Source organism: Sturnira hondurensis, unplaced genomic scaffold (genome assembly GCF_014824575.4).
Source record: "Sturnira hondurensis isolate 20B ecotype Veracruz unplaced genomic scaffold, ASM1482457v3 Scaffold0022910, whole genome shotgun sequence".
Lineage (NCBI taxonomy): Eukaryota > Metazoa > Chordata > Mammalia > Chiroptera > Phyllostomidae > Sturnira > Sturnira hondurensis.
In genome coordinates, this window is record NW_028095541.1 from 6,068,344 (window position 1) to 6,086,716 (window position 18,373).

Here is an 18,373-nt window from a genome sequence, read left to right on the forward strand (position 1 = left end):
GTTTGGGAAAACATATTTGCCAATGACACCTCAGACAAAGGTTTAATCTCCAAAATATACAAAGAACTCACACGACTCTACTCAAAGAAGACGAGCAACCCAATTAAAAAATGGGCAAAGGACTTCAACAGACACTTCGCCAAGGAGGACATATAGAGGATTCAGAGACCCATGAAAAGATGCTGGATATCACTAGGTATCAGAGAGATGCAAATCAAAACCACAATGAGATACCACTTAACACCAGTCAGAATGGCTACCATGAACGAAGAAACAAACAACAAGTGTTGGAGAGGTTGTGGGGAAAAGGGGACTCTAGTTCACTGTTGGTGGGATTGCAGACTGGTACAACCACTATGGAAAGCAGTATGGAATTTTCTAAGAAAACTAAAAATGGACGTGCCTTTTGACCCAGCAATTCCACTGCTAGGAGTATATCCTAAGAACCCTGAAACACCAATCCAAAAGAACCTATGCACCCCAATGTTCACAGCAGCACAATTTACAATAGCCAAGAGTTGGAAGCAACCTAAATGCCCATCGGTCGATGACTGGATCAAAAAACTATGGTACATTTACACAGTGGAATTCTATGCTGCAGAAAGGAAGAAGGAGCTCCTATCCTTTGCAAGATCATGGATGGAACTGGAAAGCATTATGCTGAGCGAAATAAGCCAGGCAGTGAAAGACAAATACCATATGATATCACCTTTAACAGGAATCTAAACAACAAAACAAATAAGCAAGCAAAATGTAACCAAAGACACTGAAATACAGAACGTGCTGACAGGGTCCAGAGGTGAGAGGGGAGAGAATCACAGGGGAAAAGGGGAAGAACTCACATGAACAAGTATAAAGGACACATGGACAATAACTAAGGTCGGGGGCAGAGATGGGAGGGAGGTGGGGAGCACTGCGGGGGGCATGGCTGGGAATACAAGAAAGAAAACTGTACTTGAACAAGAGTTAAATAAAAAAAATAAAAAATACATTAAAAAAATAAAAATAAAATAAAATAAAGGAATTTGATGGTAAAGAATCTTTTTGTGAAGAAATAATCACCTTTTTATGTTATTTGATTTTGCTTAGTTAGGTCTGCCTTAGGTCCGTTGATGGACTCTTAGGAACGTCTTTACTGATGCAGTTACATGCAACACTGTAAATACAAAGGCTCTTTCCCCTGACTACATTTGTGGGACTTAAAAATTGTGTGATGAAGTCATTACCTGTTTAGATACTGTCATTATTCTGTGGTGACTGGTAAGTAAAGGAGCATAAAAGGTACTAAGTGTAGTGTCAAGAATGTTAGGGATTTATTTATTTTCCTTGGGTAAATGTAGAAAGCCTGTTTGATAGCATTTGCTGAGATTTAGGTGTATGCCACCAAGAAGGCAATAGGCTATACTATCTTCCTTAATGGATAGTACTTGTTCTTTAATTAATAGCTCAAAGCACTTTCTTGTTTGGGCCTGATTTTCTAATCCCACTGAAATAGAGTGATCTTGGCACAGCAATGATAACTCCATAGGAGAACAAATTCAAAGTGCTAAGCTTTTAATCAGGTAAGGTATTAAGCTCTTTTAACAGCCCTTTTAACAGCAGTTTCACCACTCTGGATGGAAAACTTTCGTGTAAAATGATCCAAGATAACTGGGAGTATAAAGAACTCTAATCTCTGGTAATGGAAAAGGAGGAGCTTCTAGCAATTATAATTACAACTAAGCACCTATGCTGGGGAGCTGTGTTGAGGCAATCAGCATTAAAATCAGAGTCACTGTTGATATGTGAGGCAGGGAGCAGCTTAGAGGACCTACTAGCAACTTGCACCTTGCTTTTCAAAGGAGCACCACAGATCACTCAACTGGCTTGCCAGAATTTACATATTACAAATCTTTTAGTTGATTTTAGTAGACAGCTCAAGACTTGAGGGCCCCCTAGACAAGCAGCAGGGTCAGGTATATTTTAGTGTAATCTCAACTAACTGTAAATAATCAGAAGGTGGCAAATCTTTATTAATTTTCTATTTACTAACTTCCTCAAATTTTGTTTATAGAACCCAGTTCTAGGAACCAAAATCAATGAGGTGGGCCTGTTTTGAGATGGTAAAATGAAAACAATTGCTCTTTTCTGGCTCATGGGTTCTTTCCCATATGTCTGGACAAAAATAGAAGATGATATTCCATCATTTATTCCACATGTGCTATCATTTCACAGTAGACTCAAAATGTAACCTCTCCTTAGAGGAGGTCCATTAGTTGGAGTAAAAATCTTGGCAAAATTGAATTTTTTGGAGAGATGGCACTGCCCTTTTATACGAGCAACTGAGAACTGCTGACTGAGAATGCAGTAAACCTCTGATAGCCACTCTGTGGGGGGAAAAAGTAACTGTGATCTAGAAAGCTTTCTTTTGCCATATGTCTGACTCCTGGGAATCAGAGGATGTTGCTTGGAGGGCAATGGAATACTCACTCACCATTTATCTTTAGTACATTAGTGCACAGTCAGCTCCAAGTCTAGTTTGACCCATTGCATTTTTAGACCAAAACTGATTTTTCCTAATCTAGATCAGAAGGGTTAAGTTACTTACAAAAGATTTCATGGCTATTTAATGGTAGACCTTTCTAAACATAGACATGGTAAGAGTTTTCTAACAGATTAAATATGGTATGTGAGGGAAAGAGGTAAGAACAAACTTTAAGCTTTCCTTTTATTAATTATTTTTTAAAGATTTTATTTATTTTTAGTGAGAAGGGAGAAAGAGAGTGAGAGAAACATCAATGTGCAAGAGATACATTGATCAGTTGCCTCTCACACACCCCAAGTGGGGACCTGGCCCACAACCCACACATGTGCCCTGACTGGGAATCGAACCAGTGACCTTTTAGTTTGCAGGCTGGCACTCAATCCACTGAACTGCACTAACCAGGGTGATGACCTTTAAGTTTTGACAAGAGCAACTTCAAGGATGGAGTTGTCACTATCTGAGATGGAGAAGGTTGCTAGTGGAAAAGGTTTGGGGGCAAAGATTAGGAGTTTTGTTTTGAACATATTAAGTTGTGATGTCTACTTCATATCTAAGTGGAGATAACAGATAGGCAGTTGAATATAAATTTCAGGTTCAGAGACAAGGTCTGAGCTAAAAACATAAATTAGGGTTATTGGCATATAGATAGTTTTGCAGCCATGAGATTGGATGAGATCATCAAAGGTATGAGTGTAGATGGGGACGGTCCAAGGACTGAGCCATGGGGCTCCCCAATTATAAGAAGTCAGGGAGAACAGAAGACTATAAGCAAAAGAGACTGAGAAGGACAAACCAGTGTGATGGCAGGAACACCAATAGTTTTCCTGGAAGCCAAAAGAAGAGTTTATCAATGAGAAAGGAGTAATCAACTGTATCATATATGGCTGTCAGGTCAGTTAGAAAGAGAACTGAGAATTGACCACTGGATTTAGTATTATAAGGTTACTAGTATCCTTATACAAGGGACATTTTGGAAGAGAGGTGGGGCAAAAGAATCCCTCAGGGGTGTCCAACCTGTGGCCCATAGGCCACATGAGGCTCAGGATGGCTATGAATGGCCCAGCGCAAAATTGTAAATTTACTTAAAGCATTATGAGATTTTTTGTGTGGTTATGTGTCACAAGGTACTTAATGTGTAGCTCAAGACAACTCTTCTTCCAGTGTGTTGTAGAGACACCAAAAGGTTGGATATCCCTGTGCTGTAAATGAAGATTTGAGAGAGAAGAGAAAAATCTGAAAGATTAAGTCCTTTGAGGACTTTTGCTGCTAAGGGGTGTACACAAATACAAAATACTCTTACTTCTTTAAATTTTGAAATGTTGGAGTTCCTCAGGGTGTTCTGTCTGGTTGTGTTCCCTCTTGATCTATATAATATCTCTGGTAGTCTCATTCATTCTTACACAGTCAAATGACCTTATGTTTCAAGAAGGATGAAGGGGTCACATACTAAATGTAGCAGACAGATAAAGTGATTTAAAGACTAAAAAGTATCCATTGGATTTAGTGCCCAATATTTAAATGGAAATGCATTAGGGTGATGAATTATTAACTACTGTTATATTTTTGGTACCTTCTACATGGAAGTGTTCCAGGAAAGCTCAGACTTGGAGTTGAGCTGGAAAACTGTGTAAGATAAGAAAGTAGTTGAACTTAACTGAAGGATGGGTAAGTGGTAAGTAGAAACGTGACGAAACACGAAGCAGATCAGAGAAAGGCATTTGGAGTCAAGTTGGACTCTGAATTTATGGTTAATGGTAGCCCTATGACTTTTGGGGTTCTGTATATGTGACAGGCAGCTGGATGGAATGTCAGGTGGGAGAGAGGAGAAGAAATTGAAGCTAAAGATACTTTCTAATGAAGAGACAAAACAGAAGCGCACTACACAGGTGCATAAAGAGCCCCTAAAATCACATGATCTTGTTGCTGAAAGGCCACTGAGTTAAAGAGAATATACTGGAGACAGGCATATTGAGTGAGTACTGGGATTTATAATCAAGGCTTTATCAGACTGGCTCGGTGGGCTCTGGAGAAGATGAGGGATTCAATCAGACCAAATCCCTGCTTTTCCTGTCTTAACTGTTCTTCCCATCTCACCACGACAAAATCTTGGGGCTGTTCACACAAAAAAGGCATGTTTGCCATGATTTTAGCAGAGAATTAAGGCAGGCATTAGTATTTTCTCCACTCAATTAAACTGAGCACCCTTTAAACAAAATTAAAGTTCTAAAAGAAATAGAACACCAGTTTACTTTAAACTGTTTCAGGGGTGTTACTTTTTGAATTCTGTTCCAAAGCCAGGCTTCTTCCCAGAAACCACCACTTTACTGGTACTAATTGTCTTGTCAGCATTATTAAAACAAAGCTGAAGTTCTAAAGGATTAAGTTGTGAAGGTAAAACGCTTCCCTCTTGCACTGCAGTCCTTCCAACTCAGAACTAAGGAGGAATGGCTGTAGGTGGGAAAAGATAAATGCACTTGATTTCTCATCTAAGTGCATCTAAGAAATCTTTCTCAACAAAGATTTTTGTTTCACATGAGAAATTTCTGTTTCCTTTACTAGAAACTATAAACAATCAGAGACTCTTTAAGCTATATATTCCTATATTCAACTAAACACTGCTCAACAATGAGGTCTATGTGTTGTTATACACAGGTATCTGAGCTATTATTTCTAAATTCAGGAACTGAATGTACTGCGAAGTCATCCCTTGCACCCTATGCAGACATTACAGGTTATGAGCCATCTGGTTAGACTAGACTTGATTAAGACTATGAAAGCCTAGTACAGATTAATAATGTGATAAATGAATGGCTAAAACAGAAGGATTCTACCTTTATATAAGCAGGAGGTTTTTCACATTGCAATGCCTAAATTCATGGCCTTGAAGTGAAAAAAGGTAGTGTAGGGGATGCACAGCTTTCTCTACTATAAAAGTACCTCACTGAAAGAAAGGGAAAAAGTGTTTTGTCCATTTGTGGGAACAGTGACACTAAGAGTATGAGACAATAGTACAGCAATGTCACTCATTCACCTAGGCATTAAACACAAACTAGAAATAGCCACATGAACTGGCAGGTAAGGCCTACTAGGACCATCTTATTCTTCATTTCCCAATTCTTCCGTGATATGCTATCCCTCCTAATTTGATCCTCTGAGGTGCTAGTTTCCTAAATTTATTATTGGTCTGGAAGGAAGTCCCTGCTGACAAACAAGTTCAAAGCTTGGAAGACGGTACTAACAACATTTTTCACTAGTAAGAGAAGCTAGGATGATTTGTTCAACCAACCCTGACTGATTCTAAAATCCTCTCAGTTATGAACAGACCATACTAAATACATTCTGCATCTCTGCCAGGTTCTAATTCGATGAGTAACTGGTTCTTATGTAAGATAGGAGATGAAATAGTTGTCTGAAGTCACATGTCAAAGGTTCATGTTTATTGTGTTAGGTAAGTTCATTTGATCTATGGCCTGGACCCCTGAGTTTTTCCCTTAACAAACAATTTTAATATCTTAGTACTGTAGTGGTGCCCCCTTAAGTAGGCTACCCAGTACCACTAGAACTGTGGAAGAAGCTTTGATGAGGCTTGGGTTACATGAATGTGAACATGTAACTTTAAAAGTATGTTTTATTGATTATGCTATTACAGTTGCCCCAATTTTCCTCTTTGCCCCGTTTCACACTGGTTCCCCCTTCCCTCCAGGGATTCCCCCGCCTTAGTTCATGTCCATGGGTCATGCATTTAAGTTCTTTGGCTTCTCCATTGACTATTGTTCTTAACCTCCCCCTGTCTATTCTGTACCTACCCAATTATGCTTCTAAATCCTTATACCTTTCCCCCATTCTTCCCTTCCCTGTCCCAGCTAATAACCTTCCAAACAATCTCCATATCTATGATTCTATTCACATTCTAGTTGTATGCTTAGTTTGTTTTTGATGTCTAGATTCAGTTGTTGACAGTTGTGAGTTTTTGTCATTTTAATGTTTATAGTTTTGGTCTTTGTCTTTTTACTAAATAAGTCCCTTTAACATTTCATATAATAAGGGCTTGGTGAGGAAAAACTCCTTTAGCTTTTACCTTGTCTGGGAAGCACTTTATCTCTTCTTCAATTTTAAATGATAGCTTTGCTGCATGGACTAATGTTGGTTGTAGGTTCTTGCTTTTCATCATTTTGAATAATTCTTACCAGTCCCTTCTTGCATGCAAAGTTTCTTTTGAGAACTGAGCTGATAGTCTCATGGGAACTCTTTTGTAAATAACTCTGCCTTTCTTTTGCTGCTTTTAAGATTCTTTCTTTATTTTTAATCTTTGACATTTAATTATGATGTGTCTTGGTGTGGACCTCTTTGGGTCCAACTTGTTTGGGATTCTCTGTGCTTCCTGGACTTGTACGTTTATTTCCTTTACCAAATTAGGGAAGTTCTCCTTCGCTATTTTTTTTTTCAAATAAGTTTTCAGTTTCTTGCTCTTCCTCTTCTTTTTCTAGCATCCCTATCATTAGGATGTTGGCACTTTTGGAGATGTCCCAGAGCCTTCTTAAACTCTAATTTTTTTTTAAATTCTTGTTTTATAAATTTTACTCTGGTTGGATGTTTATTTCTTCCTTATGTTCTATCATTGGTTTGAATCCTGGCTTCCTTCCCTTCGCTGTTGGTTTCCTGTGGATTTTTCTTTATTTCACTTAGTATAGCCTTCATTTCTTCCCTTACGCTTTTGCTATATTTAATGAGATCTTTGAGCATTCTGACCACCAGTGTTTTGAACTCTGCACTTGATAGGTTGGCTATCTCTTCATCACTTAGTTCCTTTTCTGGGGTTCTGTTTCTTCATTTGGATTGCATTTCTTTGTTTCCTGGTTTTGGAAGCCTCCCTGTGTTTGTGTACTAGGTAGAGCCGCTTTCATTCCATTTTAGTGCATCTGTTAAGTTGTATGGGGCAGAGCCATGGGTATTCACCAGGGCAGGGCAACTGTGGCTCTGTGTGTGTGGGAGGAGTCAAAGAGGGAACAATGCTGCTGCAGGCTGACTTCTGGGGGCTTGTTTGGCTCTCACCACATTTCTAGTCACTTCATCTACTTCCTGTGTATGACTGGTGCCCCTTGAGCTTCTGTCCTGGTTGTAGGTCTGATGGTGGGTGGGTTTGTATATGTTCCAGGCTTTTCTGAGAAACTGGCAGTGTCTTCTACTACCCCAACCCCTACTGGATTTACAGCCAGAGTTATGAGGCTTGCTTTTCCCCAGTGCTGGAGCCCTGGGCTGTGCAGTGTGGCCTTGGGCTAGGCTTGCTCACTCATTCACAAGGTAACCCCCTGATTTTTATATACCACATGTGAATGTGGGGTGGCCCATTGTGCCAAACTGCCTCTCCACCTCTCCGCCCACCCCCAACCCCACTCACTGCTGCCATACTGAGTGCTCTCTGCCCCGCCTACCCATCTGGATGAATATAGCTTCTTTAAATCCTAGGTTGTTGGTCTTTCGTACAGTTCTGGGTGTTTTTCTAGGTGATTTTCTGGCAGTTCTGTTCTTTCTTATACTTGTGCAATGAGGTGAGGTGTGTCTACCTACACCTTCATCTTGACTGGAAGCTTGAAGATGTGACTTTTGATGATTTAAAGAAATATAAAATCTCAAATAGTTATGAAAAAAACTGAGTCAATTATTATTGCTGTTACATTTAAACTGAAAAATAGGTACCATATCTTTGCAGATATTTTTAAGAGTCTAAGGAGAAACCTATTAGTTACCGACAAGATATATACCTAGATTATTTCCACATGAATTGCATTTACTGAATAGCTACAGGTAGTTTTAACTAGACTCAATATTCCTCTTGCCCTCATGGTAAGTTAAACTTGACCTCACTGTCTACTGCAGCCCATCAGTTGAATTACAACAGTTTGACTGATGTGTGAGTAACTGGTAGCACTGTAGAATTTTTGGCACCAAATTTATATTCTTGTGTGCCTCAGGCAGGCTCAGAACATACTCTATTTCTGCCATCATCAGGATGTAAGCCAGTTATGAAAAAGAGAGCCTGCAAATGAGTGTTGAGCAATTGTGTCAGGTACTTCCTTCTTTACTAACACACTTGAATCCCTTAGTAGATGACATTAAAAATACATTTTATCATTTGTAACACAACCAGCACACAGAAATCTACTGCTCTGTGCACAAAATTCAGCCTTGCCTAGTAAGGTGAAAATTTTCCTGTATTCTGTCTTTTAGGTGAAACTTCTTTACATACATCTATGAAGCTCTTGGATATTCTTTTGAAAAAGAAGGAAGTTTTCCTAGAAAACAAAACATTGTGATTTATGTAGAGAAAAAGCAGAATCTTACTTGGATTTGGAGGGAAAAGTGTGCAGCTTTTACAGTGTATGATCTCTTTTACTACTGGCATATCTGGTGGAATTGGAGGAGGTACTATTCCCAAGCCAGGCATCATTGGAGTTATTGGTGGAATTCCAGTCATCATTCCAAGAGCAGGATCAAAGTCTAAAAAAGGAAAGGAAACAGAGAACAATAAATGACACCAGGCCAAGTCAAATAGAGGCATAATGTTACCTTATAAGCTTTATACCAAAGGTCTCTCTAACACAGGGGCAGCATATTTAAGAATACATGGTATTAACATTACCAGGTTTTAAATATTATACTATATGCATACATTTTCCTTTTGAGATAGGGCTTTTTGGTTATGTTTTACCAGTGCCTATTTGCCTCTACATCTCATTTTGACATCCAAGGCCTTTTATAATATGACTGTGCCTTCTCTGATGGTCTTGCCTTCTAGTGGTTCCCAACACATAACCTCCACTTCATTCAGATAAGGATTGCTGCTATCCCTTGTAACACTTCTTGACTTTTTGCAGTATAGGACAGTATTAAGAGCATAGAGTTTTGGGGATGAGGAAGACCTGGGTCCTAGTTCCACTATTTGCTTAGCAGAATGAATTTTTTGAACCTCTACTTCCTCATTTGCAAAATAGGGTTAATTCCATTTACCTTATAGGGAGCTGTGAGGAATAAACAAAATGATGAATGTAATGTGCTTAGCATAATGCACAACGGAAAATGCTCCATAAATAACTATTCTCTGTGCCTTTGCTGTTGTTGTTCTCCCTGTGTGGAATCATCTGAGCCTCCCCAAATTCTCCCCATGCCCACAGGCCTGGCTTAAGGCCCAACCTTCCTGAAATACCCTTTCCAGGTAATTGTGGTTATTGCTCAACTCTATCTAATAACCATTTTCTCTACAAATGTTGCCACTGAATTTTATTTTATGTCATCCTTTGTTTCATTTAGGGAATTGAGGGTGCCTAATCAAGTATTTTTTTGTGGGGCTCATCTTTATACAAAATTTGATTCACTCCAAATCAGTGTCAACACTATTCTGTTGGCACAATCTTATGCAATACCATGAAAGAAATAGCATAGCAGGCAGCTGGATTGATTTACTTGCGAAGCTGCTCTCCTGGAACCAAGCCTCTATGAGGACTCCATAGGCATTAGTTGAGACTCCTTGAGGGCATCTAGTGGACTCCACATGTGGAATAGAGGGCTGGAAAGTATGGAATAGAGGGCTGGAAAGTACCCCAAAGGGGAGACATGGAAACTGGTGTTCATATAGATTGAGTCTGAGATCAGGGATCCTTGCTTAGATGAGTGTGCAAGCCCTGGTCAATTCTAGACACTGGAGGGAAACTTCAAAAATTTCAAGAAAGGTGCTTTTTGAGATTAAACAAAAATACATAGAACCTGCTCTGGACTTGAGGAACTACCCTGATGGCACTGCCTACTTGGCCAGTGCTCAGTTCTGGAAGGGGACTTAAGAAAACAGTCACTCCGAGGAATGAGTTCCCCTGAGGTATTGGCCCAGGGCAGGGGCCCTGCTTGCCTGGCTCTAAAGGTGGTACTGACTTTACTGTTTACATTTTGTCTCTGTATCCAAATGCAAGTTCTTTGAGAGAAGGGTGTGCATTCTACTTCTTTATTTTCCCACCTCTCACCTCTGCCCTGTGCTGTAGAATACATGGTAGACTGCAAACAAAGTATTGGCTAAAGAGGTCTGATAATATAGAGGCAGCCGCATTAGCATAGCAGGGCCTATGCCTGAAATCTTTACTCTGTTCAACACACAGGTCTGAGGGGCAATGCCTGTAAGCATATCCTCAAGGTTGCTCTGAATTCCCAGGGTGGGTCTCTAAGATACTGAAAGTAGATCTAAGCAGTGGGAAGAGTCTGTGGTTCCTACAAGAGCAGAACTTCAGGTATAATGAGCCCAGTGAGAGGGAATCTTGCAACTAGGCAGATAGGCAGGTGGATGACACATGGACATCTCCCATTCCAAGTCAGACCAAGAGAGCTAGGGCATCCCCCATCCTCTCACATATATGTCATACTGAGATGTCAAGACCCTAGACATATATGGGAAGAAAAAAATTTTTTTCCAAAAGAAAATGTTATTTTTTCTGAAAAAATTACCTTTAGTTTTCCAATGTTACCTTACCTAACATGCATATATACACACATACTCCTTCCCGTCTTCCCTGTAGCTGTTGTATTCCTACTCTCCCCCACATATTAGTTATATGACCTTGAGGAAGGTTTCTTAAAATCTGTGTGCCTCCATTCCCTTTTTGATAAAGTGGGGGTAAATAATGACATTTATCTCAAAGGGTGAAAGCACAGAACAGATAAGGAAACCTCTAGCTTGATAGGTAGCAGTCCTGATAGGTAACTTTCCTTCTTTTCATTCAAAACATGTATACACACACTAATAAATTCACTTTTTCAGGCATTCATTCCCACATTCCTCAAATGTTTGTGATTGTATTGTATATTTCAAGCTCTAGGCAGATGGAGACTGGGGTCCAGGTCTTCCTTTCCATTGTGGGGAACTTAAGGTCCCTGACGCTCTGTTCCTATGCTGTAGAATAAAAGCACTGTGGTTAAGAATGCCATTTAAGTCTTTGGAAAATTTCATTCTTTATGTATAAGATTTTGTAAAAATTGTTAACATTACTTCACCCATTTACAAACTGCTAATTTTCAGTGGCAAAAGATTAGATTAGATAGTATGCCAACTAAACAATACTCTCTATTTTCCCTCCAACTGCAATGTTTGTCTTCCTATTATTGTTCTGTCTACCTCCTCATTGCTATTCATAAAGCTCTGTCACTCACTCACAACTCTACCCTACCACAGATTACAGAAACATCAGTTCAATAAACAAGTTCTGCCACTTTGACTAAGAAAGAAATGCCTGTCTCTATGTACTGTCTACTAATAAATGGAGACAAACAAAAAGCAAATACACAGGATAAATATAACTCCTGACTAATGTACCCACCACTCTGCTGTTTGGTATGATTACATTAATATTTTATGAAATTCATTTAAAGGCAAATGTATTCATGACATGTGGCTAAAGCCAGAGTAGATAAACTCCTTTTTTTCCCTTGGCGTTCAATATGTCAAGAGTCCCACAGGCTATACTGCCCAGCAGGGCTTGCTAGAGGGCAAGTTGCACCTGACATTTCAAAGATTCCTATCCTAGCCCATTGATTATTTCTTTTCTTTGTTTTCAACCATTAAATAGCAAAGGAGATGTGAATTTCCAATGCTAATTAAGAAAATACCCATTATAAACCATGGGCCTCATACAAATACTGTAGAACCTGAAAAATCAAAGAAGTCCAACAATTTTATGTTAGGAATTTAATCTTCTGAAGGAGATTTTAAATGTCTTTATAAGGCACTGTGGAAAGGCCAAGAGGTATTCCTCCAAACTCCTTTTTCCCAATAAATACCCTGTTCTGTCTTGCTTTTACCATTTCTTCTTCTAGCCCCCTTTCTCTACTGCCTTCTTGACTCTTGGCATAGCCATTGGCATAGTGTCATAAAATGTTGGTTTGTATTCCTTCTTCTGAATCATGTACTTCCGAAAATCCCAGCTTACTGGAAATGCTGCAAATGCTGTGGTGTTATTTGGGCCAGCTTGCTCCACAGAGTTAAAATCATGTAATGTTTCAGTGTAGCTTTAAGCCTTTCTGCTGCCTAGCAACTTGCACTTACTCAACCTAGAGTAGTTAGTTACCTAGCATTATTGTCATTCTCCATTCTCTGTACATATCTGAGTTAGGGAGTTAAAATGGAAGCAAATGACATTTCTATGCTGTAGTTCAGTTATCCATTTGTCCATCTACTCAATATTAGGATGCCAAGCGCTCTACCAGGTGTTGGGGTTGGAGAAATGATTAAGACAAAATCCTTGACTTCATAGTTTAGTTTGGAAAAAGTCAAGCAATCAGTGACAATGCTGTTATCATCAATAATTATCATCGCTATAATTGTTTATTGAGTGCTTACAAAGTGCTAGGCATTGTGTTAAGCATTTTATATAATCTTGTTCTAAAAGACCTGTAAGCTAGGTATTCTTCTTCATTTTATAGATAAAGATACTGGTGCTCAGAGAGGTTTAGTTACTTGCCCAAGGTTACATAGCGATTAAGAGGCAGACCTAGGATTCAAAGTCAGGTTAGTCTAACTTTAATGTTCTTAACCACTGCACTGCCACTCAATGTAGTATGACAATTGTTTTTAATGAATTACTTTAATTGCATGCACAAGGTAAAGCAAGTGTGATGAAAAACGTGACTGACGAGTAACAAAATACCTCTCTATAATTAATTTTGTAAGTGTGATAAAACAAATGTGGATACAGATTCTGATATTCCTCTCACTGAAAGGTTATGTCTATACCCTACCCACTTTGAAAATCTACATGGGCTCTAGAACTGAACTGACCAATGAAATATGACAGAAGGGATTATTGTATCTGTTTTCAGGCTCAAGCCTTAAGATAGAAAATTTCTACTTATCTCTGGGAATACTTGCTATGCGAGCTTCAAATCACCATATATCATACCCAACACCTAAGCCGGAGAGACCATGTGGTAAGGACCTTAGTGTAAATAGAAAGGGAGTGATCCAGGTGAGCCCAGTGTTTTACCTGTCCCTGCCAGGGTGCCATTACAAGTAAAGTTGTCTTGGAACCTCCAGACTATCCTGCTACACCTCAGGCATTCCAGTTGATACTATATGAAACAGAAGACCCATCTGAGTCCTAACCAAATTCTTCATCCAGAATAATCTTAAAATATAATAAAATTATTGTATTTTAAGTTACTAACTTGTAGTTTGTCATACAGTAACAGGTAAGCAAAATATGCTGCATGCTTGGGGTCTGGAGTGTGTCTAATAGAATTAGCTATTTTCAAAGAATGAAAATAGAAAGTATACTAAGCACCCAAACTAGACTTACCATGATTTTTCTGATTATTGGAAAAATTCTTTGGGACCCAGTAGGACTCCAGAGTCACTCACTGTCTTGAGCAATTGTTGTCACTGTACTATTGCTGTGTGGAAGGGCCACTTGGAACAATACCAGATGGTTGACATTATACTAGATGTGCTAAGACTACTACTGATGTCTACAAAACATGAGAAACCTTAGAGATTTCCCATTTTTGATGCCTGATAGAGTCAGCACACATGCCAATTTTATGGTTCACCCCTTTTCTGGCAGGCCAGTTCATTTTGGCTTTCTTTCTGTAGAAAGCAACCTCTACTTTTGTGGCAGGGGTGGGGATGGTGTCCATAATTTTGTTACCCATGAATTGAGTGTGTATGAATTTCCAGGTTTTATACAAATCACCTCACTCAATCTCTACAACAATCCGAAGAATAGGCAATATTAATATTCCCTATTTTACAGATGAGGAAACTGAAGCTCACAGAGATAACACAGTAAGGCCACATAATAGATAGCTTTTACTAACCATGCTCTCAATCAGTATTCTACACTGCTTTCCACAAAGTCCATGGATCCACAGGAAAAAAGATGCTCTTTGTGAGAACGAGTTCTGTATCTACCTATTCAACCTGTATCAGGTCTTCAAATGTTCCTGTCCAAGAGCATACCTCAGGTTGCTTATCACTACACCTAAAATTTCCTGTTGAGATTACACACACACACACACACACACACACACACACAACCAGTGTTAGGTGACTCAGAGACCTTCGTTTTAAATCCACTGACTCAACTTTGACCCACAGGAGAAGTTGGAATTGTGGCAATGTGTGAACTGAAGACAAGCACAGGAAGAAGCGACACGTTTATTATATTTGCATTTTCTTTAGTTGATCCTGGTTCTGGTTTCCTGGAAGCTCCTCCATACCCTCAGAAAGGCTCTGCCTGCACTTTGTGGTTTCTCCCCATTTATTTCCTCCCAGGGCCATAAGGGCATTTTCAATATTTTATGTATTCTGGAGACCCTTTGAACACTGAGAGGTAGTTTGCAATTGGAGTAAAATCACTAAAATGCAACCATAGATTAATCTAAAATAAGCATTACAAATAGGATCTAATCATATATTTATAATTAAGCTACTTTATAAGAAATATAATTCTAATTCAAGTATACATTTCTCGGACATGCTATTATTTCTTTAGAATTCCTAGAAAATTCATTGAAAAATTAAGAATTATGCCTGGTTATCAAGAAATTTTAACTCACTAAAGTCCTGAATGCCTTCTCTCTATGAAAATCCTTGAAGGGCTTTTCAGGCAGTCAATCTGAAGAGAGAACACAGATTTCTAAAGGTAGCCTGGCTGAGCTAAGATGATCTTTGACTTATTACCAGCACTTTTGCAAATAGGGCACAAGTTTCCACATTTTTCCACAATGACTCTCAAAATCTATGAGCATCTGTCCTGCTTCTCCAGGACACCATCAAAACCTTTGTTTCAGGGTAGCTGAAAAGTTGAGGTGGGATCTGGCTCATGTACAACACAAACAAGGCAGCAAACTGAGTTCAGGTGTGCTGCATGTCATAGCTTCAATTCATAAAGATTCTACCAAAATATCTTGATTTTGATCCCAAATTTCCATCAATAAATCTTCATTTTTAATTTAGATATTATTTACTATATCACACATGTATTTAAACCATCAGAATATATTAACATGGAAAGATTATTCTAGGATCTATATTAATCCAATATTTATCAGGGCATATCCATTACAGTTCTATATGAATATGTGAGTCTATGTGTGCTTTTACATGCATGGGTAAATTTTAAAGTAATTTTTATTTTTCATTTACAACTGACATATAATATATTAGTTTCAGGTGTTCAACTAGTGATTAGATATTTATAGAAATTATGAGGTGGTCACCCTATAAGTCTAATTACTCATCTGACATTATACATAATCATCATGATATTATTGACTATATTCCCTATGCTGTAATTTATATCCCTGTGACTGTTTTTATAACTGGCAATTTGCATTTCTTAATCCTTTCCCCCTTTTCACCCATCCTCCTAACCCCTCTCCCATCTGGCAACCATCAAAATGTCCTCAGTATCTGAGTTTGTTTCTGTTTTATTTGCTTGTTTATTTTGTTTTTTAGATTCTACATAATAGTGAAATCATGGCATTCATCTTTCTCTGATTGACTTATTTCACTTAGCATGACACCATCTAGGTCCATCTATGTTGTTTCAGATGGCAAGACTTCATTCTTATGGCTGAATAATATTCCACTGTAGAAATGTACCATTTCTTCTTTATCCATTTATCTATTGATGGTCAGTTAGGTTGCTTCCATATTTTGGCTATTGTAAATAATGCTTCAATAAACCTAGGGATGCATAAGTCTTTTAGAATTACTGTTTTTGGTTTCTGCAAATAAATACCCAGAAATGGAATTGTTGGGTCCTTCTTTTTCTCTTCTTTTACCATTTGTTTTAAAGTCTATTTGTCTGGTATAAGCATTGTTACCCCAGGTTTTTTTGTTTCTTTGGTATGAAATATCTTCTTCCATCCCTTTACTTTCAGTCTCTTTGTGTATTTCATTCTAAAGTGGGTCTACTGTAGGTAACATATATGTATGGGTCTTCTTACCTATTCAGCCATCCTATGTCTTTTGACTGAAGCATTTAACCCATTTACATTAAAATAATTATTGATAAGTATATTGTTATTGCCATTTTATGATTCACTTTTTGATCCTATCTTTTCCTTTTTCTTCTTAAAGAACACTTTAACATTTCTTGTAATACTGGTTTGGTGGTGATGAACTCCTTTAGCTTTTCGTTGCCTGGGAAGCACTTTATGTGCCCTTCAATTCTAAATGATAGCCTTGCTGGGTAGAGTGATCTTGGTCATAGGTTCTTGCTTTTCATCACTTGGAATATTTCTTACCTATCCCTTCTAGCTTGCAAAGCTTATGTTGAAAAATCAGCTGACACAATTAAGGGAGCTCCCTTGAAGGCAACTAATTGCATTTCTCTTACTGCTTTTAAGATTCTGTATTGTCTTTAATTTTTGGCATTTTAATTTTGAAGTGCCTTGGTGTGCTTCACTTTGGGTTCTCTCTGTTTGGGCCTCTCTGTGCTTCTCTGAATTTGCATGTCTCTTTCCTTCACCATGTTAGGGAAGATTTCTGTCATTATTTCTTTAAATAGGTTTTCAACACCTTGCTTTTTCTTTTTTTTAAATTTTATTTATTTATTTATCTTTAGAGGGGAAAAAGAGAGGGAGAGAAACATCAATGTATGGTTGCCTTTTGTGCATCCCCTGCTGGGAACTGGCTTGCAGGTAACTGGCCTGCAACCTAGGCATGTGCCCTGACTGGGAATTGAACCACGATCCTCTGGTTCGCAGGCCTGTGCTCAATCCACTGAGCTACACCAGCCAGGGTAATACCTTGCTTTTTCTTTTCTTCTTCTGGTACCCCTATGATGTGAATGTTGGTACACTTGATGTTGTCTAGAGGCCTCTTAAACTATCCTCATTATTTTGGATTCTTTTTCCTTTTTGCTGCTCTGATTGGGTGTTTTCTACTCCCTTGTCTTTCAAAATGCTGATTTGATCCTTTGCTTCATCTAATCCACTGCTCATTCCTTCTAATGTATTCTTCATCTCAGTTACTGTATTCTTCATTTCTGAGTTTTCTAAAATTTTCTATATACTTTTTAATTTTTCCTATCTCTTTTATAAAGTTCTCACTGAGTTCATTGAGCATCCTTATAACCAGTGTTTGGAACTCTGCATCTGGTAGATTGCTTGTCTCCATTTTGTTTAGTTCTGTTTCTGGAGTTTTGATCTGTTTTTTCATTTGGACTATGTTTGTCTCCTCATTATGGCTGCCTCCCTGTGTTTTTTTCTATGTTTTAGGTAGAGTTGCTCATCTCATGATCTTATTAAAGTAACTGTACACAGTAAGTATCCTCTGGGGTCTAGTGGTGCTGTCTCCCTGGTCATCTGAGGTGGGTGTCCCATGTGTGGGTTGTATGTGTCTCCCTATTGTAGTTGAGTCTTGATAGTTATTAGCATGTCAATGGACTCAGTCTGACTTGCTGTGAGGACTAGCTGTGACTATAGTGGAGGAGCTGTTGTGCAGGGGCTGAGCCCGGGAAGAAGGATTCATTTTTGAGGGGCTCTGGTGTTTGCTGAGTCCTTCCTTTGGATGTATTAATTATAGAGGTGGTTGGGTGATGCTCTGGTATGATCTGAAGCTGGCCACCAAGTGAGTTAGTTTTGGTGTCTCTTGGGGGTAGGGGCTCTGGTGTAGGCCAGGGTCAGCTGTTGCTTTTACTCTGCCCAGAGCCACCTGGAATGAGCTACAAAGTGATCTGCATATAATTTCTGCTTGTGTTGGAACTGGGGTTCCCTGGGAGAGGCTAAACTTTGAACTGAATCTGGCTGCCACTAGTGCCAGGCTTGGGGTCACTTAGTAAGATGTATGGAGCATGCTGAGGCCAGATG

At 38.8% G+C, this 18,373-nt stretch overlaps 1 protein-coding gene across 7 annotated transcripts in view; it reads right to left on the reverse strand.

The window, feature by feature from the left end:
- Nucleotides 1–18,373, reverse strand: part of ENOX2 (ecto-NOX disulfide-thiol exchanger 2) — a 359,324-nt gene that overhangs the window by 75,127 nt on the left and 265,824 nt on the right. For all 7 annotated transcript variants that reach the window (XM_037037287.1, XM_037037285.1, XM_037037286.1 and 4 more), the window contains one exon: nt 8,867–9,022. In XM_037037287.1, the coding sequence (XP_036893182.1) occupies nt 8,867–9,022 (156 nt within the window). The remainder of the gene's footprint in view (nt 1–8,866; nt 9,023–18,373) is intronic.